Source organism: Aethalodelphis obliquidens, unplaced genomic scaffold (genome assembly GCF_003676395.1).
Source record: "Aethalodelphis obliquidens isolate GAN/ISIS:26980383/991018 unplaced genomic scaffold, ASM367639v1 scaffold31, whole genome shotgun sequence".
NCBI lineage: Eukaryota > Metazoa > Chordata > Mammalia > Artiodactyla > Delphinidae > Aethalodelphis > Aethalodelphis obliquidens.
The window spans coordinates 6,619,154-6,645,431 of NW_020837975.1; the positions used below are offsets into that span (position 1 = coordinate 6,619,154).

Below are 26,278 nucleotides of genomic sequence, written 5' to 3' on the forward strand. Positions count from 1 at the left end.
CTGCGGATGTGTGAAAATGGAGGGGGAGAACACACGTGTGCAGCCCCCCCCACGTGCTGGTGAATGTTGCCTGGAGTGTGTGACACGGCAGCCACGCCCAGGCCGAGAGCTCTCTGGAAGGCACGCAGGGAGCGGTGGCTGCCTCCAGGCTGTACTCCAGGGGCTGGGGTACGTCCTCTGGCTCCTTTGAACACCCAGGGGAAGGTCTGAGGCACTCACACAGTAATGCTGTCACTGAAAAGGAGGCCGTGCCTACGGTGCTCCAGGTCCCCCAGCGGCCAGACAAAAGGCTCATTCCGGAGAGAGAAGCATCTTTAAAGGAGACCCTGTCAAGTCCCCAAACACACACACCCTCTCTCCCCCACCACCAACTGAAATGCTTGAGAGAGGGGTCAGGACTTAAGGCCGGGAGAGCCCAGCACAGGTGGTGGGGGAGCCCCAGTCTGATGTTGGGAGGCGAGAGGAGGGGTTCCTGGTCCAGGCTGAGCGGCCAGGCCCAGGTGGGAATGGGGGCAGGGAAGGCAGGTGAGGGGGCTACTCTCCTCTTACTGAGTTTGTTGTACTTTCCTAATTGATTTTGTCACCGGGATACTTAGGACCATCTTAGAAACCACTTAAGCAATTTAAAATAATCAAAGTACTTAGAAGGCACTTAACGTTTCCTCACACTTCAGGCTTCCCATAAACCCCTTCCAGCTTCGACCCAAGGCCATCCTGCTGTCTAGAGCGACCCCTGTGGGGAAGGCGGCCACCTAGTCAGGCCCAGCTCCTGCAGCCCCAGGCAGGTGGGAGAGCCAGGCCCCCACAAGCACACCAGGCTCCCTCTCTCTCTCACTCCCCCCTGCCCCCGCCTCTCTCTCTCTCATCACCTCGCCCCAGCCCAGGCCCCCTGAACAGGTGGCAAGTGGAAAGGTCAATTGGAATATAAAGCAGAATTTTCCTTTTCATTTCCAACATGTCTTGGTCATAAAAATGCTAGTTTAGTAATTCAGGGGAAACCGAAAAGTACACAGTTCAAACCGGGCTTGGCAGGGGGAAGTAAAGTGGGCTTAGCCCTGCGGCCTGTGAGCCCCACCCATGCGGCAGGCACAGCTCCCTCATCCAACTCCTGGTCCCAAGGATGGCAGGCTCCCTGATTTTTCTTTCTGTCTGTATCCAGGCCGGGCACCAAGAGAGGTCCAACCCAGTCCTGCCCTCAATGTGCATATGAACTCTGGGGAGACCCAAGAATGCCACACGAGAAACCCCATGTACCCCAGGATTTCAGACCTTGGAGGGTCAGGAAGGTCTTGGATGTTGAGTCAGGGCTTGGGGGAGGAGCCCGACTCTGCCCGTCAGGCATCAAGGAGGACATTCCAGGAGGAGGGCATGGCCCAGGCAAAGGTGGGGAGGCCCACGACCAGGGGAGGCCACGGGTGGTCAGCCTGAACCTGAGGAGTAAGCTCGTCGCTCCTTCTGCAGGAAAGGCTCCAGATAAAGGACCGGGGTCAGAGCCCACCTAATCCAACGCCCTCGGCTCCTAGAGAGGGCAGCCAACCCACCCAAGGTCACACAGTGAGTCAGCAGCAGAGCCAGGCCCAGAGCGCAGGTCCCTAAGCTATGGGAGACTTCTGGTAAGGGGACCCTCAGCCTTCCCCAAGGGGGGAGCCGGAGATCACCCTACCATCCCCCACACCTAACTGGGAGGGTCGGGAGGACCCCAGGACCATCACACAGGGGGACTCGGGTACACTCACCAGAGTCATTCCTATGCCCAAAGCCAGCAACCTGCCCCTCCGCCCCACAGAGCCCCCCACCCTTCATGGCCCAGACCACATGCCTCCTCGAAGGCCCCTTGGATACTCTGTCAGCAAGAGATGAGGACAAATATTATTGACCCTACTGTGCGCCCAGCCTGCCACCTGCTTCCCATTCTTATTCTGCATCCACACCCTGAAAGGTGCATGTGATTCTGCCCATTTTATAGATGAGATGGTGAGGTCCAGAGAGGCCCAGTGATCTGGGGCCAGGATCTGAGTGACCTACTGTGTGGCTGCCCCCCCCATGGCCAGGCACTCAGCCAATATCGAGTCCCATGCCAGGCACTGCCCTGAGCTCTTTCTGTGTAATCCTCATGTAATCCTCACAAGGCCCTATGAGGTGGGGGCTACAAGGGTCCCCAGTTTTACAGACAAGGAAACTGAGGCACAGAGAGGGGCCTCCCAGGTAATAATGGCAGAGCAGGGGTATGAACCAGGCCATCTGGCCCAGGGCCCACGCTTTGACCACTGAAAGCTACTGCCCCTTAGGGTCCCCGTCTGCCTCCCTCCTGTATCCAGCTCTGTTCATCCTCAGGTCAGGGAGCGGGGAGCAGGGAAATGAAGGGGGAGGAGTTAGAAGAGGTACAGGGGGCTTGGGAGGGGGAGGCCAGAGGCCAGCACGGGGAGAGCCAGGAGAAAGAACTAGCCTCTCACATGGGCTCTACCCTTACATCTCCTCCCCATCACCTCTGTGGCTTCACAAGGACTGGTCAAGAACCACCTACCTATGTTACAGGTGAGGAAACTGAAGGCCTGAGAGGCCCAGTGACTTGCCCAAGGTCACCAGAATCCTGGTAACCCTCCTCCCCCAATACCCTTTGCAGCTAGAAGAAGCAGATGTGGGTTTTGGAGCCCCCTTGGTCCTCCTCCCCCTGGCCCCAGGGCTGTCTGGGTCCTCCCTCTTGAGCTCCTGGGTCAAGTCAGCAACCAAGCACAGTCCTGCCCCAGGGCCTTTGCACTTGCTGTTCCCTCTACCTGGAAAACTCTTCCTCCAGATATTCGTAGGGCGACCTCCTTCACTCGACTCAAGTTTATGCACAAATGTCCCCCTTCAAAAAGTCCACCTCCAACCATCCTAAGTTGGCACCCCCACCCACCATGGCTTTCTAGCCACCTCCTTGCTTTGTCCTACAAGGAAGTGCTCTCCCGTGACAATTATACGTTTATGTGTTTTACCTGTTCACTGCCTGCCTTCCCTTCAAACGTGGAAGCCTACAAGGGCCAGGCCTCCATCTGCTTTGTTGCCTGCTTTGTAAGGTTGCTTAGCGTGGCGGCTCTCCACCTGGGGTTGCACGTGAGTATCACCCGGGGAGCCCAGGCCCCATCTCACATCAATCAAATCCAAAATCCTGGGGTGGGGCTCGGATACCCAGGAATTTTAAACTCCCCAGCTGATTCCAATGTGTAGCCAGTTGGAGGCCACAGCTCTAGCAGGGCGAGGCCCGGAGGAGATGTTCAAGACACACTTGGTGAGTGAACGAATGAATGGATTCTTACAGATGGGCCAACCAAGGTCCAGGTGGGGGACAGCGAGCCAGAAACCAGCAGTCATGACCTTGAGCTTCCCCAGGCTCAGCCCCACCTCGGCCCCTCCACAATGTCACACACCTTGCCCAGGGGCCCTGTCAGCCCTACCCAGGCTCCAGGAGCCCACCAGGCCTCCCTCCAGGGCATCTCCAGGAAGTCTACCCAGAGGCCCCCCAAAGGCCTCCACTCTCTCCTTTTCATTCCTAGTAATGAGCCTGTTTGCCAGTCCAGTGATCAGAGCTGAAACCCTGTTGCTTCCACTCCCAAATTTCCCATGTTCAGAGAGGTCCTGCAACCCGAAGGTACACATCAGAGGAAGTGGGCTTGAGAGGGCTGCGGGGTGGGCGGGGGCACTCGCTGGGGAAACCAGAGGGGACAGGAATACCGGGACACCAAGGAGGACTCAGAGCATCCACCCAGCGGCCAGCTGAGCCTCCCAGCAGGTGTGCAAATACAGACCCAGCCCCAAGGCTCCTCACCACTGGAGGCCCAGGAAGCCAATGCTCCCCAGGTGACTATGATGAGCTGCCAGGCTTGAGAACCACCAGGCGATGCAAGCTGTACCCCAGTGCCCCACCCACAGGGAAGGACTTGCCGGAAGCACAGAGAGAATTGGCAACTCAGTGGTCAGGGCTGTTCCCCTCCCCTCACCTCCCTCCCCACTCTGTTTAGATGCTGGTCTGACCCTGGGTCTTGAGGCCCCCTCCCCAGACTCCCACCACGAAGGGACACCTAGGGTTTGGGGGAAAGAGAAATGCTGTAAAAGCAGAGGGAGGGCTGCGTGGTCCTCACCTCAGGAGAACAGGCCCTGACAGTCACCCTCAGCAAGACCACTTCCTACACCTCCTCCCCGACCCCCTCTCACACCTTAATGTCTATCCAACCTGTTCTCGTAACACCGGCAACCCCTAAGCACCGCTAAAGGCTTTGCGTACTTTATCGCTGCTGCCTAATGAGTATCATCACACTCCTTCTTACAGATACAGAAACTGAGACTCAGAAAGGCCACACAGTGAGTATTGGGCCAGATCTCACCCAAGACTATCTGATGACCAAGAGAGAAGAGAGCAGAGGGATAAAAAGGGTAGATTCAGGGTCAAACAGCCTGGGTTCATATCCCAGCTCCACCACTTACTAGCTGTGTGACCTTGAGGAATTTGCTTAGCCTCTCTGAGCCTCAGTTCTCCGTCTGTAAAATGGGGATAACCACTGTACACCTACCCCTGGGGGTTGCTGTGAGGACTGGGGCACACCCTGACACAGGACACATGCCATGTAAATGCTGCGATTATTCTACCCCAACGACCTCTTCAGGAGGGTCCCTCATTCACCCCCGAACATGCACTGAGTGAGCCTTCTTGGGACAAACCTCTAACAACAGCCAATAGTGGGACATGGGGATACCCTTTAACGGGGAACAAAGCATTAAGCGAAAAGAATTCCGTAAGTCAGCAAGGGGCTGGAGGTATTTGGGAGGAGGAAACAGGTGGCCCAGGGGTCACCAAAGTGGTGGGCACTGGTGGCCAGTGGCTGGACCCCATGGTAAAGTGAGCTTACCTACACTTATCCCCACAGCCAGGAGCTCATGCAGGCTCTGCAGACGGGGGCCCCCCTGCTGTCATTGCAGAGTTTGGGGAGACATGGGGGCTGCAAATGGCTCACTCTCCGTGAGTCCCTTCAGCCATGATTTCCTGAGGGCCCCCCATGGACCTGGCATCTGTTGGGATCCTACAGGCGCAACTTAGAGGCCAGCAGGGGTCAGCTGATGGTCTCTGTCTCATCTACTTAATTCCAAGGGCATAGCTCAAGAGCAGTGCTAGACAATATGTAAATGAACAGGCATGGCTGCGCTCCCATAAAACTTTACAGACACTGAAATTTGAATTTCATATAATTTTCCTGTGTCATGACATATTGCTTTTAATTTTTTTTCAACCATTTAAAACACGGAGACCATTCTCAGCTCATGGGCCGTACAAAAACAGGCAGCAGCCCAGAGGGGAAGCCAAGAGAAACATGAAAACAAACAAAGAAATACGGACATGACTACAAACTGTGGTGAGGGTCATGAAGGGGAAGATGGGAAAATAATATAGAATAACTGGGGGATGGAGGGTGGTTCTCTGAAGAGCGTCCACTTAAACTTTAGGTTGAATGAGAAGGATGCAGCCTCAAGGAGTAGGAGGAGAACATTCCAATAGAGACAGGACAGCAGGTGCAAAGGCCCTGTGGTGGGCAAACAGCACAGTGTCTTCAAGGAACATAAAGAAAACAGTAGAACTGGTATGGAGTGCACCCAGGAGAGGCAAAACGATGTGGTCAGAGCACCAGGTAGCACAGGGCCTGTCAGACTGGCAAGCATTTTGGAAGTTTGCGTTTTAATCTAAGAGCAATGCAAAGTCAAGAACAAGTTTAAGCAGGGTGGGGAGCAGGTTGGATTTGGCTTTTAGCAAGGTCGCTCTGTTAGCTGAGCAAAGGCTGGGCTGTGGAAAGGCCTGTCTGGAAGCAGGGAGAGGAGAGAGGTTTCTGCCGGATCCGGGTGAGAGCGCACAAGGTGGGGGTTGAGGAGACTCCAGCACGAGGACGTGTCCTAAAGGAGAGCCTGCAGGATCTGCAGATGGTAGAAAGGCAGAGGTCAAAAATGCCACCACGTCTCTTGGCCTGGGCGCTGCAAGCACAGAGCTGTCTTCAAGGACAGGCAGGCTGTGTGAGAGTGGGTGGACCCTCTTGAAAGTTCCTCCTGGTTGTGCAGTGAAAACACTTTCAAGCAGAACATGGGGTATCAGCTGAGCCACAGAGGTTCCCCAGGAGCCCTGGGCCTGGCACTGAGGGGCAGACAAGCCAAGCACCTGGCAGGCAGCTTTCTCTAAAAGGCACCACAGACCCTTACCAGCACTCACAGCCCCGCGAGGGACAAGCCCTCACAGGCCAGGCTGACGTGGCACAGAGAGCCAATGTTGCCCACCAGTGTCCCTGGCCCGGCCTCTCCTAGGAAGCTGGGCACCTGCCCTCCACCTGCTGGCTGGCATCCCCTCTCCCACCTGCCCCTTCCTGCCCTCTCTCCACTCCACCCCAGTCTTAGTGCTCAAACCCCACTGTGGTGACGGCCAGAAAACCCTCATTACCTGCAAGTTAAGTTGGCCACTCAGTCTCCACACCACAGGGAGACACCTGAGGCCCAGCAGATGGTCGGTCCTCTCCAGGATCAGCCTCAAAGGTCACCATCTGTCCCTGCCCACCCGGCCCAGCCTCTTCCACATCAACGGAGCCTCTCATGCCGACTTAAGGCCCAGCTACAAGCTGTGCAATGACATTTTCTGCAGGCTGACTGTGTGCCAGGCACCAGGCTAGGCCTTTTCTGGACATTAACCCTTAATTCCCACACCAGGCCTAGGAGACCACTGTCATCCCCTTTTTACAAAGGAGGAAACCGACGCACAAACAGGCTAAACGATTTGCCAAGGTGGCGAAAGCTGTCTGGCTCCAGTCTCCAGATGCTTACCCACCATGCTAGGCCACATTCCCATCTTCAAGCCTCAGTTTTTGTTGTTGTTGTTGTTTTTTCTCCACTGCAAAATTAATGAGGGACTCAATGCAATGATTTCTGGATCCTTCTGAGCTCTTACAGGTCAAGGATTGGAAAACTGTTTCCTTCCAGGGCACTTACTATGTTCTTTTTCCCCCCAACAATAACTGCTCTCAGGAAAAGATATTACTGACTCGTTCATACTATGGTGTAAGTGACTGGTATGGTGAGTAGATATGGTGGATATGGTGAGGTAACTCTGGTGGCACAACGATTCAAACTCAGATATGACTGGCTTCAGAACCTGGGCTGTCCCCACGACACAGCATTGTAGAGGTCACATCCTCTGCGTTAGGCTCTCCTCTGAAAAGTATTCTTTAGCTCCATCAATATTCCCTTGACTAGGAGAATGGAGCCAAAATGAAGATGAAGGAGTGGGTGGGAACAGGGGAGTAAAGGATATGAGCTGTCAGACCCACAACTTCCCGAAGTCAGGGCTTCTGATCCCTAAAGACGGCCTGGGTTTGAGGCCCCACTTCCAACCCAGTTGCTTTGGGCAGGCAGTCTGGAAGGAGTCAGTTCTGGGAGCTGGGACCTGACTCCCAGCCCTGGCCCGTCCCTTAATCAGGGCTCAGTTTCCACAACTGTACGACAGGAAGTTGGCCCCTCCCAGCTCTGGCAGGTGTGAGTTTTGCTCATACCCTGGCCTTGACAGAACCCCATCAGCATTCTCCAGGCAGGAAATTACCCCACGTGCCCCCAAACCCAGAGCTCCTCTCTAAGCTTTGCACAGGAAATCCACCTCATGGAGGAAAGAGAGCTGTAATCACAGCCTCTGGGGGAAGTTCCCAGCAGACCCCACTAATAGCCTTGGCAGGGAGCGGGGCTGGGGCGCAGCAATGCCCTTTGAAACAGACACCTGACACCGCAGCTCCCCTGGCCCCCAAGATGCCCCTCCCTCATCCTTCCCTGCCTGAAGCTCTGCACCTGACCTCCCTCCTCAAAGTTCAACCTTTTTGTCTCTGTAAATGGCTTTTCAGTTTCTGGCCCAGCCTCTCATTTCTACCAGTTTAATTATTGAGGAGCCCTCTTGTCGCCAGCCTGGAACATTAACGATCTTAAAAGGGACCCAGGGACTTCGGACCATAGCCAGCTGTCTCCTTCTGCCTCTCTCCCCATCTCCCCCACCGCCCGTCCCCTTTCCTTTCCCAACAGGCCCCTTCCGTCCCCCTTCCTTCTCCCCTCCCTAGGCCTCTACCTCCCAGTCCCATCTTGCTCTCGGGGCAGGACAAAACCCAGGCCACGCCACATTCATATGTGACCAGATGGGCAGCTGAAGAGCCCTCGGCTGGTGAGGCCCTTTGGCCCCAGACCCCCTCACCCCACCAGCGACCTTCCCCATCCTGGGAGAGGTCAGCACAGCAGTCACAGCCCACTGCTGTGTGGGGCTTCCAAGAACCCGCTTCAAGGCCTCATGCTGACAGCGACCTTTCTTAGAGCCTTGGCCATGTGTCTGGTGACACCTCTCAGCTCCTTTGATCTTTTCCACCTCCCTATAAAGTGCGTACTGGTTCCCCTCTAGGACATGGTGGGGAAGGACCCTTACCAATGTCATAGCCCCAAGGGCCCAATCACGTTGTTTTATCATCTTTATAAAACACTTTTTAAAAGACACAGACTCACCAAGGTGTTTAATACAAAGCTCAGAAAAGGACACTGCAGCAGCCCCACCTGTAGTCTGGTCTTCTCAAAGGCTGGGGGGCTGTGCCCCACTCAGTCAGGATGACCCAGGTCGCCTCACCTCCCAAGCCCAGGGAAGGCAGGCTGAATTGGTGACACAGCTCACCGAAGCCATCACTAGGCCCTGGGACCACAGAGCCTTGCTCCCCCTCCCCTCTGGGTCTCTACTCCTCACTGCAGAATTGGGCAGGTGGAGGGACTGGACCAGTTTCCCATTCCCCAACCATCCCACCAACGAATGTCCACAAGCAACACTGCTCCCCAGCGGTTGTTCAAATTGCCCGCTACAAAGGCAAAGTCTCCTTCAAGTCTCCGGCTTCGGCGTGATTTTGCATTCCTTCAGAATGCATCCATTTGTTTTTAAATTAAAATAATGTTTTCATCTGGATCATCAAGCAAAACCAACACTACAGGAAGAAGGCCCCAAGGCAAGGACTGCAGAGCACACGTGGCCCAGACCAGCCTATGGCAAAGTTCCAACCCCGCCCCTGCTGTGACAGGACAACTCAACCACCTTTCTTTCCCACCTACCCTCACAGCCAACACAGAGACATTCGCACCGTTCATCCCCACTTCTACCCCGGCCCCCAGAAATGCCCCCCAAGTACTGATGCATCATGGGATTGGGCAAACGTGTTCCAGAAAGGGTCCAGGAGAGACGGCTCCAGCCTCAGCGCTTCCCATCCTGCATGAGGCCAAACAGCCTCTCTCTGTCCACTCCCTAACTCTGGAGCCTTTGAGGAGGCAAGGGGCCAATTCCAGAGGCCAAGAATCTAACACCAGAGTGAAGAAGGGACCCAGAGGCTCCATTTGTGCCACCTTCCTCCTCCCTCACCCTCTTCTCTCTCCCTCTCTCTCTGTCTTTCTGTCTCTCTCTGTATCTCTCTCTCTGTCTCTCTCTCTCTCTCTGTCTCTCTCTCTCTCTCTCACACACACACACACACACACACACACGCACACACAGCAAACGAGGAGGCTCCCAGAGAGAAGCAGGCACATAATTATTGGTAAAATGCTTGTAATGTTTTTCTCTCTACCCAGTAGCTTTCAGTAGTTTTAGCAGCTTAGCGAAGCACTTGGCTCCAATTGAATTGCAAATCAGCAGCTCCTGCCCCAGGAAGAGAGGAAGGGAGGCGGCAAGGAGGGGGCAGGGAGGGATTCCAGAAGGAAGGGGAGAAAGGTGTGCAAGGAAGAGGGGCAGAAGGAAGGTAATGAGCCAGGGAGGCTAAGCTCAGGGCCAAGGGCACCAGAAACAGGGACTGCCCGCTCCTCCAGGCCTTTTCCCGTCCTCATCTCCGTTCACTGCGGTAGCCAACACCTCATCCAAAAAATCAGGACACATCTTCTAACTATAATCCTGAGGTGGAGCGGAAGGGCCATGCGGGGCTTTCTCAGCTACCCGGGAGAAAAACAGATCTTTCTTGGCAATTGCAATTATTGAAAAACAATGTCAAAACAAAAGTCTTGCTTTTTCTCCCTGGCAATCTCCAACATTCACATTCCTATTCTATGTTTATCTTTTAATCTGTCTACCTTTCTATCTACCTAAATTTCTATTCGTCCATCTGTCTGGGTTTTTTATATTTCTGTCTGCCCATCTCCTCCTCCCTTCTGTTGTTCGCCAGTACTTCCTTTCCCCTCCCGGTTCAGAATTCCCCGCAGAGGAGCAGAGTCGATCAAGGAGCTGCCTGCAGCAGGTGCTGTTTCAGCACCATGGTCAGCACCACGGAGCTGGGTCCCTCCTCACCACAGGTCAGCCCCAAATTCTCAGAGATTGCTCGGGGAGCTGGGAAACACACTCTCTCCCTCGGATTCAGGAGGAGAAGAAGAGAAAGGAGCTGGGCAGGCACTAACCTTGAAGAGACGAAGGATGTTGGCCACCATGATGGAGACCGAACTCCCTGAAGCACCGATGACACCCACCACGCGCTCAGGTTTAGTGATGATGGGCGGGCCGCCGCTGCCACAGCGGACCTCCGTGCCATCCTTCTCAATGAGCGCCTGCACAAAGGTCAGCGACTGCTCCAGGGCATGGGTGTCCCTGGAGCAGGTGTCCAGTATGCGGGCGCCCAACGTGATGTTGGGCAGCAGGTCCGGGTCATTGTTAATGCGATCTAGAGCAAAGAGCATGGCCTCCAGGCGGTGGATGCCCTTTTCCTTCTTGAGTTCTCCGCAGGCCTTGCCCTCTGAGCCCCGGCCGTGCACCGGGAACAGGCCTCCCAGAGTGATGTCACCATCTATGCGGATGGAATTCATTTGAGGGTGGCCTTTGGGCTTCCCCAGGGAGGAAGGCACCCAGGGCCCAGACAGGCTGAGGAGCAGGCAAAGGAGCAGCCGGGCCCACCACCAGCCCCAGCCCCTCTTCCCAGGCATCTCGGAAATCCCTAGAGACCCATGAATGGCAGGCCTCCCTCCTAGCCGTGTGGGCCCCTGGCCCACAGCCTGGGGGAGCAGGGGCAGAGCAGCCCCCACAAGTCTCTCCAGTGCAGCTTCAGCAGCAGGGCGGCTGATGGCAGCCAACAGGCTGAACCATGCTGGTGTTCCTCGCCCCGCAGGCAACGCTCAGTTATGGGCACAGGCCATGCTCCCAGACGGCAGGGAGTGCCTGGGGTGCAGCAAAGCTCTGGGCTTGGTCCCCACGTCCTGCAGGCCTGTTCTTGGTGGATGACTGTGAAAGGAGGAGAGTGCTCCTAGCTTGGCAGGTCTTGGCATCAAGGGGAAAACAGCTCCAATGCTCTCCTCTTACCAACCTTAAAGAGAGAGAGAGAGAGAGAGAATCAAGGAGAAGCCCAAACAAGACATGAGCAATTCGGATCTCTCATCAGGAGCCTGAGAGCAGGAGATGCTGGAGGTTATAGCCAAAGACTCCACAAATCTCCTGAGCTTGGTTTCCTCCCAGCTGCTGCTCAACTTTGGTCCAAATGGGAGAATTTGAGGCAGAAATTGGGTGATGTCTGAAGATTTCTTAAGGCCTGTGCCCACTACCATCAGACCCGAGGCCTCAGAGAGCTCTCTCCCCAGGCAACAGCCTGGGAGGCTTGGGCAGAGGAGAGGCCCCTCTCAACACTCACCCACAGGAAGGAGCAGGCAGAAACCGGTCCCACAGGGCACAGCTCATTTCAGGGACGAGGAAACCAAGGCCCAGAGCAGGAGAGCACCTGACCCGAGTCACACAGCGGGCAAGCAGCAGAACGCTGCCTGGAACCCAGCTTTCTGGCTCCCAGCTCTGGAACCAGACACACTTGGGCTCCTTGAGGACTCAGAGACAAGGAAAGCCAACGAGGCCCAGGAGAAGTCTGGCTGAGAGCTGCTCAGCCTGAAGGCCAGGGAGAAGCTGGGGCTGCCGGGGCTTTGGGGTTCTCCTGCTGAACTGGGGAGGGCTAGGTGGACCCTCCCATTTCCACCCCAGCTGCTCTGCCCCGGCCGGCGGGTGGTGGGGGAGGGGGGCGGGCGGTCAACCCAACTGAGGCTCATTTTCTCTTGCTGGGCCTCCCTCCCCTCCCCTCCCCTCCCCTCCCCTCCCCCTCTCTAAGGGTCTTTCTCTCTTAGTTTCCTTTGCTCCTTCTCTCTTCCCCACTTCCTCCCTCTGCGAGTGGGGCTTGGGTTCTGGCCTGAGCTAGTGCACGTTATGATGACGGTCGTTATTATTGTTGTTGTGATTAAATATTTATCTGCAAGGGTGGAGGAGGGAGTACCAGCTCTTCCTCATTCTCATGGCTAATTTGGGCTAATTTCCCCAGGACTTCCTCGTGTGGGCCCAGCCTTCCCTTACCACCAGCAACCTCCCTGCCCTCGACTCAGGAGGCCCCAGGGAGAAAGGCGGAAAGCTGAGCCAGGGCTTGGCTAGGGGGCGACCCCAAGGCCCCCTTCCCCATGGGTTTGTCAAATGAAGACCAGCAGCCACTCACCCGTTCTGTGCCTCAGTTTCCCTAGCCATTTGGAAGAAGAGCTTGTGTTTGGGTTGGGAGGTGTCCCTGGAAATATGGTCCCTCTATCAAGACCAAGTGGTGGTCTCAGAACCACCCATCCCCCACCCCACAGAGGCCCTGACTGCTCCAGGTCTGCACAAGGGGTAGAGGAGGAGAGGGGGCACACCCCAGGATCCAACCTCAGCTCCCGGGTTTCTTCTAAACCCTCACCTCACATCTTACCCCCGCATCAGAATGCTCCCTCCTCCGTTTAGCTCCTCAGAGGCCAAGAGTATGGCTCTTAATTCTCCTCAGCCCCCTCTGCAGGTGAACCAGTAGCCCAGAGGGACCACATAACTCTGCCGAAGTCAAACAGCAAGTCAAGGCGGGTGAGGACTCAAAGCCAGCCCCAGTCACACTGAGAGAGCCTGGGGAAGCTGGCGGGAAGCCAGGACTCAGTGACCTAGGGCTGGTGTAGTGCTTTGGGGAAGGCTTAAGAGCTGTTAAAATACAAGAGCGGGGCAGCTACACCTGTGTGGACCCCTCATCAGCACTCACCCCTTTGTGTGAGTGAGTTATCAGATCTCTCTCCCAGGGGGCCGTGGGGAGTGAGGGGATGGGGGATACTAGCTGCTGAGGCCAGTTCTAGGGGATTCAGAAGAGAAACGGCAGAAGCCTCAGACCACCCTGCAGTCCTGCTGCTGCCCTGCTGGAGGCCACACCTGTCCCCTAGGGAGTCCTCAGTTTCAACATCTGTAAAATGGATGGGCTGGAATAAGACCCAGTCTGGAGGCCATCCTGTCCCTGTGGGAGCATTTCAGTTGTCACAATGATGAGAGTCACCTACTAGCTTGCATCCAGGCAGGGTCAGAGATGGCATGGGCAAGACAGCCCGCACAATGAAACACTGTCTTGTCCAAACGCCAATTGTGCCCCATGGAGAAATAACAGCGAAGGACAACATAGCGCTGTGTGCCAGCCACCACGCAGGTGCTTCTCAGGTGACACTCACATCCCTATGAGCCAGGTGGGATTTTTATCCCCATCACACAGATGACGAAGCTGAGGCACCAAACGTCAAACAGTGACACAGCCCAGGGACACGGAGCTTGGGCAGGCCGCCCGGGCCCCAACCACCCCACCACGCTGGCCCCGAGGGTCTCTCAGGCCCTGCCCAGTTCCCACATCCTAGGAAGTCAGGCTTGGTTTTCTTGAATTTCAAATGGAGGGATTTCTGGCATCAGGACAAGGTGGTGAGCTGAGGCTGCAACAGGGCGGACTCAGGCTGGGAAACCAATGCACAGCAGCTTCTGACAGTCAGGCCCTGCAAAGGCTTCCAGATCCTTCGTGAGGGCTCAACACTGGCTTCTCTTGAAGCCTGAGCACCTCTGGGCTGATCAGTGCCCGCACACAGACACACACAGACACACACACACCATAGGCAGGGCAAGGACAGAGGCCACACAGGGGAAGGAGGCCTCAGTGAGGAGAAAGGCAAATACTTGCAAGATGAGAATCACAACCGCAAGGCCCCGGGCCCTGCCCCAAGCTGCTCAGACACCAGCAAGGCCTCTCTCCATTGGACTGGGTCCCAGCCTGCCTGCAGCGAGTCCCCTCCAGCCCTCAAACCTACCAGGCCTGCCTTTTCCGAACTTCTCCAAGAGCTGGGCAAACCACCGCCTCTTTCAACCTCCCCTCCTTCCTTTGATCAGCATAACAGGCACCAGGGAAAAGTAAAAATACCTGGGAGTGAAAGGAGCCAGGAGAGCAGAGGCTGGGGGTGGGGCGGACAGGGGGAGCCCGGCTGATCCTCCCTCCCCCATGGGGCACCTCCACCTGCAGGGGAGGGGGGAGCTGGGGGGGTGCTGGGAGCCCTCAGACCACTCCCCCAGGTCCAAAACAGCCAGGAAAGCTCAAACTGGGACAGTTAGGGGGGGTCCCGCCCGAGGTGAAATCACCACGATGGCCACCCACCCCCAGATGGGTCTCCTCTCCCGTCCTCAGTCTCCCTTTCCCACCTCCCTCCTCAGCCCCTTACTCACTTCCCTCTGCTGTCCCTGCTAGATCCTTTCTCCAGGGAGAACCCCTTACTCACTTCCCCCTGCTGTCCCTGCTAGATCCTTTCTCCAGGGAGGACAGAACTAGGCAGGAAGGGATGAAGAGCACAGGGTAGAGCAATAGTTCACTGGCCAATGGCATTTTCCAGAACATTCTCCTCAGTGAAAGGGGATGGGGGAGGGGAGGCTGGGGGGAGAGCTGTAGTTCACCCCTCCCTTAGCCCAGCCAGCCCCACCACCTGAGGGTCTCTCAGACGCCCGAGGAACTGGCCAAACCTACCTCAGTGACCCCTTCCAAGTCTTAACAAGCAGGATTCCAGGCTTTTCTCCTGCCTGACCTCAACCCTTCCCTCTCCAGCCAGGGCCTGGGCCATAAAGAACCACAAACCACAAAACAACAACCAGAAGAGAGCTACTGTGACTTAATAAGCTCCAGTTTAGTTTTCACTGAGCTGCTTTTTCTTCTCCAAAAGCTAAAGAAATAGAATTCTCCCAAACACGAAATAAAGGGCAGAGTCGGAGGGAGGGACCCTGCACTTTGCTTCCAGGGGTGGGGGCCACAACCAGAGCGGCTCAGTCCCCCCTCCAGCCCTCCGAGGGGACGCTCAGCCTCCTGACTCCTCTGCAGGCCAGCAGGCCAGCCCCTAGGGCTGAGCGGGTGGAACGAGGAAAGCCAGGTCCAGAAAGGACTCCCCGCCTGCCCGGGGTCCCCAGCACACCCTCCTCACATTCCTGAGCCAGGCCTCCGGACCTATGGTGGCCCTTCCCCTCTGCCTGCCCCAGTTTCCTCCAGCACCTACTTCAGCTCTCTTCACCTTGACCTCTGCTGGGCCCAGCCCAGCCCAGGTGCTGGGAGAACTCAGGGACTGTGAATGGAGGAGTGGAGTGGGGTTTGAACCCTCTGAGCTGTTCAGACGCCTCATCGCCCACATCTCACATTTCCACGGAAGGAGGGGCTGGCAGCTCCACTCCCCAAAGGGGACAGTGAGGGAGAACCTGAGGCCTCTTCCCTCCTTTCCTACACCACCCTCACCCCCTTGGGACTGCAGGTCACCTCTAAGGCCCCCCTCTCTCCTGACCCCGGGGACTTGCGCTGGCTGGGCAGAAGTGAGGTTTGCTAGACAGTCTCCTTTCAAATGGACAAAGCCTAACCCAGGAAGCAGGTCATCAGAAGCCCGCTCCACCCCAGCTGCACCAGCAACAAACCTCCACCTGTATGATTTGGGTCCCTAAGGAAAGGGGGTAACCAATTATCTCCCTCAAACCCCAGCAGCACAACCCTCTCCCCACCTGGACCACAACTTGAGGGGATCACGTCATCCTCATCTTGATATCTCTGCATCCCAGCTTGCACGGTGCCTGGCATCCCCCACTGGGGTCTGTGGAAGTGACAATGATCCCTGGGGTCTTTCCACCCTTCTCTCCCAGGTAATCTAGTTCTAGAATAATAGGAAGAGTAGCCCTGCTCCAGGCACTGACCCAGCCCGAGCCATGTTCTAAGAGCAAGAAGGAGGGAAGAGTGGGGGTCTGGACCCCATGCCCCCTTCCCTTCAATTCCCTGAGCTGTTCCAGCTCCCTGGCCTGATCAGGAACCTCTCAAGTTCAGAAACCCCAGACCTCACTTCAAAACCCATCCTCTCCCTGTTCCAAAACAAGGACCTGGTTCAGAAGTGACTGGCTCTGTGCTGGGCATGCGGTGGGTACTGAGAAATGCGTGTGGAAGGAACGAAGGAAGGGATGGAGGACATAATTCCTGAGCTTCATGCCAACGGAAACTAAGAAGGGGGAAACAAACCAGTTGCCCATGCTTCCCTGACCCTTGGATTCCCTCCAGCCTCCTCCCTGTGAGGCTTACCCTTCAAGTGAGCAACTGAGATACTTCTTCTTCCAGGAAGCCTGCCCTGATGATTCTAGTTCCTGTTATCTCCTTCCTCCACAGTCAGTGCCATAAGGCCTCTCTCTGTGTGTTGTTATTGGGCACTGATAAGCCTCGGAGCACGTTAAGGGCCTGGGTGCACAGCACCGCCCTCATCTCGGTGTCCCAGTGCCCAGCCCAAGGCTCAGAATGCAGGAAATTCTCAGTCAACAACCAGACAAAGCCAGGTCCCTGCCCAGAGCCAGCACAGCACCACCCTCACCAGTGTGGAGCCCAGGGCAGGGAGTGGGGGTCTGCAGCAGCATTCCAGGTTCCCGGAGTGGGGCTCAGACCTTGCCCTGAATTCTTACAACCCTCTTGTGTGGGCAGGCATGGAATATAATCCATGACCATTCAGTTATTCAATGTGCCATCCGAATACGTGCTGAGCTCCTGCCGTGTGCCAGACTCCGTTCTGAGCACTGGGGAAACGCTGGAAGTGAAAACAGACACAAACACCTGCCCTGGGAAGCCAACATCCCAGTGGGGGAGTGGCGCAGGAGAGACAATAAATACATCTACACACAGATGGGTGGCACTTCAGGGGATCAAGGGGCTATGAAGACACACAAGGCAGGTAAGGAGAAAGGGAATGACCCAGAGGAGCTTTTTCAGAAAAAGATAGTCAGGGAAGGCTTCTCAGAGGAGGTGGCATTAGAGCAGAGATTAAAAACAGTAAAGGCACGAGCCATGTGTCTGGGAGAAAAACATCCCAGGTAGAGAGAACAGCAAGTGCAAAGGCCCTGGGGTGGGCATATGATTAGCATTCATTGTTCAAGGAACAGCAAGGAGGTCAGCATGACTGGAGGGCAGTGGGAAGGGAGAGAGGCAGGAGAGGAGGTCAGAGCGGGCTCCAAGCATAAGATCAAGCAGGACCTTGTGGGCCATGGTGTGGATGGAGAAAGGAGGGCCCACTGTGAGCACAGCAGACAGGGACTCAGGACTAGAGAAACCAGAGGCTCAAAGGCAGCCACCTGCTAAGGCCACAGCAGCTCCCATCAGTTGCAAGGCAAAGAAAGCACATCTCATTGGCACTGGGTCCCACCAATTCAGCTCAGAAAATGCCCAGCCTTGACCTTCCCCTTCTCCCAGAGCCAGGGGGCCAGCCACCAAGCTCACGCTTGCTCAAGGTCTCCTCCAACCAGCAGCCCCCATGCAGACCCCCAGGCCTCTCCTTCTGGCCCCAACTCACCCCACCCCCACTTGCCAGGACCATCCAGTTTTCCAGCACAACATCCAAGCGGGCAAGTGCCTTTGTTTGCAGCTGTTGCTAATGTGGGCTTCCCGCTAATGCTGTTTCTTCCTCTCTCCTCCTTCTTCCTGTCCCCCCCACTGAACCCCGGCACTGCCCTGGAAACCTGGGGCCCACTGGCTTAGGGAGTCCATGTCCAAACCCTACTGCCTTGCACAGCCACGAACAGAACCACAGCTGTGGGGGAGACTTCCCACCCTAAGGCACCCTGAGGCCAGGCACAAAGAAGGGGCCGTGACATCTGAGAAGCGATCACCGGCCAAAAACTTAAGAATCCAGGTCAAGTCCCCAATCTTTATTTCTATATTCAAATCTAAAAATAACCCTGTAGCGATGAAGTGTTACTAGAAGTCACAGCCCAGCCAGAACACGGGTCCAGAGACTAGTCTGTCCCCCTGAGGGACAGAGGGATGGCTGCGAGGGTTGAGTGTGGGGGACCCAGGGAGGACTCCAACCTCCTGGTCCCGATGCAGGTGGCCCAGCCTGGGACCGCCAGGCAGCTGAGCTCCCCAGGGCGTCATCACAGCCCCTGGGCGGCCAGGGCTTTCTCCAGGAGAAGAGGGAGGCTTCGGGAGACACTACAGCTTGCTCATCAGCATGGCTCGAGCCGAAATGGCACGGCTGTCATTATGGGCTGGCATTTCCCAATTACTGCAGATAATATCTACCTTAATTGAATGGGATCCAGATAATGGCATTATGCACCGCATTCCCCAATTTATTTAATATACGTGTGTACACATATATTTATGCCTCACTGCTGCCACGAGATTGCTAAACGGTGAGGTTAATTATAAAACATTTCGACGGGAGTCATCAGCTTTCATTTAAGGGTGATTTTTGCTATCCTTGTGGTGCTCGTTTTTCCAAGGAGCCAAGAGAAACTTGGACAGGCGGCTAGAGACTCTCTCTGCCCTGTGGGCTGGGGGGCTGGGGGGCAGGGCTGCAGGGCAGGCTTCATCTTTCCTGAGCGAGTTCCCATTATAAGCCTCCCTTTCAGGAGCAAAGCTCAGGCAGGGAAACAGAGGTTGGGGGAGCAGAAGAGGGGGCGGTACTGAGGCAGAAGCCCCCAGAGCTTGACTCCAGGACTGGCGGGGAGCAGAAGCCCGCTGGGAAGGCAAAGCTACATGCCTGGGGTTGGGCTGAGAGGCAGCAGGGAGACAGTGGAAGAGAAGCAGAGCAGAGGACAGAGGGAGGCCAGAAGCTGCACAGCCAGGAAAGAAACAGAGCTCCCAGGAGCCAGAGAAAAGGCAGCCTGCACTCCGGCAAGGGCCAAAGGCAGTGAGATCTTGAGATTAATTTTTGATACTCCCCTGCTAACTAGGGCAGAGTGGACACGGAAACAAGCCCTCCCTGCTCTTTCCAGGAGCCGGCACCAGGCTGGCGGGGTTGGGGGGAGGACCAGAAAGCTGGTGCCCTCCACTCGGGCCTGCTGCCCACCAGGGGAAGCCCCTCAGCCTCCTCCCTCAGGTTGGCCTGAGCAGCCAGCAGCTCTGCCAGCCCCAGTGAGCAGGGCCAGAGCCCAGATGCCAGCTCCCCCGCGCCTTCTCCAGGTGGCAAAGGCGGCCTCACTCTGCAGAAGTGAGATAACATCCCATCCAGCAGCTGGCGGGCCCAGCTACCCAGGCTGCCAGTGGGGCCTGCCCATTGGAAAATGGGGTGCTAGACTGAGCAGAGGAGGACAGCAGGGGTGGGCAGATGTCTTGGGGTCAGTGGTAATTAGGGGCTGCCGGCCCCACACTTGTCTAGGGGAGAGGATGTATCTAGTGGCTGTAATTATGAAGCTCAGAAGCCCATGGTCCTGGGGCCATCGTTTCCTGCCAGCTGTCCCCCTGCAGTGGAACAGGTTCGGGTGTGGCCAAGCATCCTGGAAGCTGGGCAGGGGACCCCTCAGGAAGCAGGTGGGGGCTGCAGAGCCCCTCTGGTCTGGGCCCGCCCCCGACCCGTCTGGCCAGCACACTGCTCGTCCACAGGCTTGCTCGCTGACTCTCTCACCTACCTCAGCTGCCTGCCTGCCGCTGTGCAAGGCGCTCCCTCCTGGAGATGTCAAGCCTCCAACAGAATGAAGCCACACAGAGGAAAGTTGGGGGAGGAGAGAGGAGGGAGGTGGGAGGAGCGGCCTGTGCTGGACCACTGAAGCCAAAAAGGCAGCTAAACTCCTGGCCTGCTCCCTCCTCCCCTTCTGCCAGCTCCGGACCTATTTTATGGGATGTGCTGCATGCCCCGCCCCCAACATCCCATACATCTCTCTCCTGAAAATCCACCACCGGTAGAGCATTCCTTTGGGTTAAGCATTGCCTTCTTCGTCTCTGAATCTCTCTTCACAGCAAATGCCCCTGGGATGGGTAGCCCTAGAAGCGAGCAAGACCTCAGGAGGGAAGAGCTTTTTGATGTTTTTGTCCCTGACAGGTGTGAAGATGTTGACATTTAAGGGAAAGTTGAGGGCTAGAATGACGAAAGTTGGGGGGAGATGAAGACAGTGGTCACCAACTTCACAAGTGGACAGGCATGCCCATCCGGGGCTAAGCAGAGGCTCAGAGGCACCATCCCCAAAGGTTCCCCACCCCATCCCCAGGACAGAACACTAGGGGCTGGGAAGGCCCTCCGGGAAGTGGTCCTCTTGGGGATCAGGGAGAGGGGCAAGGGCTCTGACCCCTACTCCCCGCTGTAGCCTCTTCGGGGGCCCTTGCCACTAGTCCCAGGGCCTGCCCAGGAGAGGAGATAAGCCCCCTGCCCTGTCCGGTGGATGACCACACCCAGGGGCCTCCAGACTGCTCCGTGGGAATTCTCTCTGCCACGTCAGGAGAGGTCATCAGAAAAGCCCCTGCAAGTCCTCACCTCTTCATGGAAGTTCTCCCACCACCTCATGCCCTGAGGCCTCTGAGGCGCAGAGGTGCCCACCCAGAGCCTGGGGCCCAGCCTCCAATGTGGAGCCAGGGAGGAAGCAAGGCAGACCCAGGACACATCCTGGGGAAGAGGCAACGGCAACTAGAACATTCTTCACTTCCACCATGAGCGGGCCCAGGGGTGGGAGGCTGTGGGAACGGGGTGCCCAGTATGGAGACTCTTACAGAGCTGGCCGCCCTGCCAGCCCTCAGCCCCCAACCTCACCCCAGAACGGAGGAGAGGAGGGACTATGAGGCAGACACACACACACACACAATCCTCCCTCCACCGTCATTTGGCTTTCTGCCAGACTGACAGAGGGGCAGACAGACTAACCACGGCTCCAACAGACACGCGGCTTGGGGCACCCCATTAAACAAGACCAGCTCAGTCCCGCAAAGCAGCTTCTCCCGCACCAGGGGCAGGGAGGGTGACCGGAGTAGGGAAAGAGACAAGGAGCCTCCTCCAAACAGGACCGAAAGTCTGAAGGCGGGGGTGTCACTCGCGGCCTGTGGGAGGGGTCGCTCTTAGGTTCGGGCCTCAGGACTCCCTGCCGCCGCCACTGCCGCCCCATTTCAGCACAAACAGCGTCAGACCGCCCCGGTGCGGGGGCGCCTCTCGCAGTCGGGGCCTCCCCCTCCCAGCCCCGCCCCCGCGCGGGGAGGGGGCGCTTTCAGCTCCTGAGCGCCGGGGAAAGCCGACCCCTGAGGGACCCCCCAAAACACACACACACACACACACGGACACGGACACGGACACGGCCCGGCTGCCCGCCCCGCGGCCGCGTAGACGCAAAGGTTCATCAGGGTCCCGGAGAGGGTCGGTCCCGAATATCCGAGAAGCACCTGACCGTGAAGTCCCGGGGCCGCGGGGAGACCCCAGACCCTGGGGTGCCGTCCCATCCCGCCTCCGCCGAGAGCAAGCCTCCGGCGCCGGGGTCGGTCGGAGACGAAGGCGACGCTGGGGCGGCCACGGGAGCGGGATGCGGGGCTGGTGTGGGTCAAGGAGCAGAGGCGCGCGAGGCTGACGCTGCTCTCCCGCCGGGAGACCGTGGGGAACCGGGGCAAAGAACGGCCCGCGCCCCCGCCCGCCCTGTCTCTCCGCAGAGGGGGCGCTCTGATGCCGCCGCCCCCACCTGAGCGCGGGCTCGACCCCCCAGTCGGGGGAACCCGAAACAACCCCAGGCACAGAGACACTTTCCCCCAGGCCCGCGAAAGAGCCACTGCCCTACTGCCTGTCTCGGGGCGGTGGGACCAGCCGGCCCCAGCCCCGAGGGGAGACCCTCTAGCCCGGGTCCCGCGCCCTCCAGCCCCGAAAGCTCTGGTCCGCCGGCCCTCTGGGCAGCCCCGAGCCCGGGAGCTCGTCGGAGGCCACCTCCCCGAGCCCTGGAGTCCCCGCCGCAGCTCGCGCCCCAGAGGCCGGAGGGCACGGTCCCCTCTGCCCGTTCCCCGCGGGCCACAACTCACCGCGCGCCGGCGAGGACTCGGTGGCGCACCCGCCCGCGCCGGGGGCGCAGGGAGGCGGCGGCCGGAGGCTGGCTTTTCGCGGTGGCCGGAGCCCGGGCCGCGGCGGGCGGCTCGAACGCTGCGGTCCGAGCCCGGCGCGGAGCCGCCCGGAGTCCGGGACGCAGCGGGGAGGAGCAGGCGGCCGCCCGGCCCGAGCCGCCTCCAATCGCGCAGCGGTCTGCTGCTGCTCCGGCGAGAGCGAGCCAGCGAGCTAGGGAGCGGCGGGCAGCCCTGCTCCGTCCGCCGCGGAGCCCGACGTCCGAGCCGGAGGGAGAGAGGAGGCGGCTCCGGGGTGCGGGGTCTGGCCGAGGGCTCCGGGCTAGGAAGGGAGTGGAACGTGAGCCGAGCAGCGAGCTCAGCCGGCTGAGATGCGGGCGCCCGGGGGCGCCGCGGCAGCCGCACGGCAGCAGGAAAAAAAGAGAGCGAGCTTGAGAGCGCGCTGGAGAGCGAGCGAGCGAGCAAGCGAGGAAGACGCCGAGAGGGGAGGCTGCGGGAGGGGGCGGGCGCCGGGAGCACGAGGGGGCGAGGGGACCGCAGCCGCTCAGCCCGACGCCCACTCTGCTGCCGCCACACTCGGGAAGGCGCAAGCCCTGCCCGCCAAGTTTGCTCTGCAGGTGCGGCCGAGCGCGTGGCTTCCGCCGGCCTTTTAAAAAGAGAGCACCTGGGAGCCCACCACCGACCCCACACCTCCACCGCCGGAAGGCTGGGGCTTGCCCAGCTTCCCGCCACCCCTCCGCAACAGCCCCGCCTTCTGCTCCCCCTGTCATCACGCCCCACCGGCGTCCTCTCCTGGAAGCCCCCTTTTCCCCCCTCCCCCGGGGCGGATGTCTGCTCCTCGACTCAGAGGACTTGGCAGGGACCCCTCCTGACCCCAAAGGTCGAGGGTCAAGGAACATAGCATCCCGACACACTCCCTGAGAAGTACAGCAAATACAGTGATGCCAAGGGGTCACACTCCTCCCCACCCCCACCCCCATCTTCCCTGAGCATCACTAAGACCCCCACCTTAGGCCAGCTTATCACACATCTGCACCACGCACGTGGCGTGTGCCCCCATGTGGCATGTTCATTTGCACAGCCCACTGCTCCTGGTTTGAGCATATGACACAGGACGGGAGGGGGAGGGGATTCCATTTGCCCCCGGTCACACAGCCTTCAGGAGCCCCTTCCCACTGAAGTCCCTTCCACCCCAGAACTCCACCAGGCTTGGGGAACTCCCACTCCATGGCCCACAGCCCACTGGTCTCCCTCCAGCCCTGGTCTGCAAAGTTTAACAGGTGGCCTGGCTGGCAGATGGGAGCGAGCCTGGGGGAAAATCCCTTAGCCAGGGAGAAGCTGGAGCCCCAGCTCTCCTCCTCCCCAGGGGGGCTGTGAAAAATCCCAGGAGAAGGCTGGCCTTAGAGAGGAAGAGAGGGAGGGAGACTTGCAGCCCTCTTAGGATTGCAAGAGCATCCCATCCCAGACTGCAGAAGTGTCTTCAGTTAGAGCTGTGATGAGTGACTGTCCTTGTCCCAGAGAGGGTGCTCAGCACAGTGCCAGAGAGCTGCGGGGGGAGAGTGGCTGACCAGCGGCCTCCCTCCTCCACGTCAGTACCTCAGTCATCCTGGCTGACCTGCAGAGTGCCATCTGGGCTCCACTGTGCCCAGGCCTGGGGGGATTCATGCCCCCCACAGCCCAACCCCTCATTTCCACAGATAATTTCTTCTTCTAGATCAGGGGAATGTCTGGGAGGGCCTGGGAATAGCCGGGTCTGACCCTCCCCTACTCTGCCCTTTCTCCCTCCCTGCTCCTCATCCAATGCCCAGCACCTTCCCAAAGACCCACTCAGGCACTCCCTCCTCCAGAATTCCAGACACTGCCAGGCCAGAACCATATCTTGTTCACCATGGTTCATCCAGGGCCTGGCACCATGCCTGGTCCTAGTGAAAGCTCAATCACTGTTTGGTGAATGAACACATGTTGGCAAAACATGAACTCTCTTTGTAACTGTCTCATGTGATAGCCCCAAATACATGTCTCATTTACCCAGTCAGACTGAAGTCTCTGGTGGGAGGGCGGTGATCATGCATTCATTCATGCATTCATTCATGCCTTTTTTTTTTTTTTTTTTTTTTGATGCAACCAGTACTGACCGAGATCCTGCTGCATTCCTAGTCCCAGGAATACACAGAGGGCAGCACAGCACCCTGCCCTTGAAGAGAGCACCCTGCCCTTGAAGTGTGCACCCATGGCCGTGCGCACCTCGGCCAGACGCATTTTAGAGAGGCATGAATGAGCTAAGGCCACCAAAGCTCCCGCTGTCTGCCGGCTCTGCCCAACCGCGTGTGCACTGCTCTGGGCTTACAGGAAACTCAAGTCACTCCTGGAGAGGCCGTGGCCTTGGGAACAGCCTGCCCAGGTTCCAACCAAACCCCGAGCATACCTGGGTCCTCCTGCCCAGGGTCCCTCAGTTTCCCACCTGTACAAAAAGGACCATGATGCTGACCTCAGAGCAGGGCGGCCGGGTTGCTGTGCCACCCAGTTAGGGGTGCTGGGAGGTTCAAGTTCAGCCTGCCTTGGGCTTGACACGGGACACATCCTGTCTTGAGGATGGGTCTGCCTAAAAGATGGGGGTCCTTTGTCTGATTCCTACCAAGGGTCCATAAGGGCCAGAGTCTGGGCCCTACTGGCAAGGCCATCATGAAGAGGGAATGAAATAATGGATGCAGGGCACCCAGTCTTGTGTTTAGGTGCCCAGAAGTGGGAGCCACTGCAGTTTTTAACACAGAATATAGTCCTCAATATCCTTTTGTTGAATAGCCTTTTGTTGAATGAATGAATGAATGGAACTGAACATAAAGGGGCCATGGTTTATCGAGAGCCAAAAGGAGCCCAGCCGCTCTCCCCACCCCCTGGCCCTCAGCATTGCCTGCACTCTGGCCATAATTATCCCACCCCCCACCAGCTGTGTCGCAGAAGCCTGGGTAGGCTATATTTTTCAGGGGTTAAAAAAAGAAACACTGTTGGCTGGCAGATGGCTGAGTTTGTGGACTCGTCCAGTTTGAAGGTCTCAGCCTGAGGCCTAGGTCTTCTGGGCAGCCGTCCTGGGCCCTCCCAGGCCTCCAGGCCTCCAGCCGCAGAGTGGTCAGCCACCCAGCCCTCACCTGTGACCCCCAGCCTGGTCCAGCTGGGACACATCTTCTCCCTCATGCTGACTCATGGCTGACTTGACTTATCATGGTAACAGACACACAGGGACACACAGACTCACACACACAGACACACCCCCGCCACAGACGTAGAGACACATTCAGATACACATTCACAGAGACACATATGTACACACGTACACAGAGACGCACCCACACAGAGATCCTCAGACACAGACATACACACAGACACACTCACACACACCTCCAGAAACATCAGTTGTTGTCCCCTGCCCTGGAGACAAAGGAACTACAGAGCTGCCTCTGTGGGAGAAGAGTGACCACAGGTGACCTCAAGGAATCACATAGCAGGGCCCCAGCGTGGGCCAGCTGCGAGGGCCCAAATTCCAAACTGCTCTTCATCAAGCAGTCCCATTCGCACTCCTCAGAGCTGTTTTCTGACTGGGAGGGGGGCACAGGGCTGAAAGCAGGAGGCCAGGGCCTCGGTGCTAAGGCTGTGTGACCTGGGGGAGTTGCCCAGCCTCTCTGAGCATTGGTTTCCCCATCAGTGACATGAGGGGCTGGGCCGAGTTCTTTCTAAGGATGCTGGGATTTGGTGTTGGGTCTTATTCTGAAATCTTTAAGGAAGTTGACCTGATTGACACTGGTGGGGTCCTCAGGGGGGGATATTCTAATCCACCAGTCCTGCACACATGGGCCTCCCCAGAGAAAAGGAGACACCATCTCAGCACCGATGGACAGATGGCTTCGGGGGGAGAGAAAGAGGCAGGTAGTCCTAGAGGAAAGAATCATAGAAAGTCCTGCACCCGTACTTTATATCATTATGACCTGGAAGTTCTTCCTGAGGTCTGACCTAACTCCCTCCTGCTGCAGCAGATTCTTTCTTCCTGCTCTCATTCTGGCCTCCCTGGCAAGGGAAAACAACTTGCCTGCCTTTTCCCACCCACTGGGTTGGCAACTCAAACTCACCAAGCTGCTCTAGGACTTCTCCATTTCAGAAGATTCCTAATAGGA

At 57.6% G+C, this 26,278-nt stretch overlaps 1 protein-coding gene across 3 annotated transcripts in view; it reads right to left on the reverse strand.

Annotated features, from left to right (window-relative positions):
* Positions 1 to 23,046, reverse strand: part of GRM4 (glutamate metabotropic receptor 4) — a 111,066-nt gene extending 88,020 nt beyond the window's left edge. Inside the window, exons 1-2 of one of the 3 annotated variants that reach the window (XM_027126791.1) lie at positions 22,956 to 23,046; positions 10,447 to 11,342 (exon numbers count right to left, since the gene is read on the reverse strand). Coding sequence is in view for 2 of the 3 variants with exons in the window: in XM_027126789.1 (XP_026982590.1) it covers positions 10,447 to 10,965 (519 nt within the window). In the remaining variant the exon portion in view is untranslated. Of the gene's footprint in view, positions 1 to 10,446; positions 11,343 to 22,955 lie in introns of those variants that run through there. The other 2 variants (XM_027126789.1, XM_027126790.1) reach the window with 2 other exon arrangements.
* Positions 23,047 to 26,278: the final 3,232 nt, after the last annotated feature.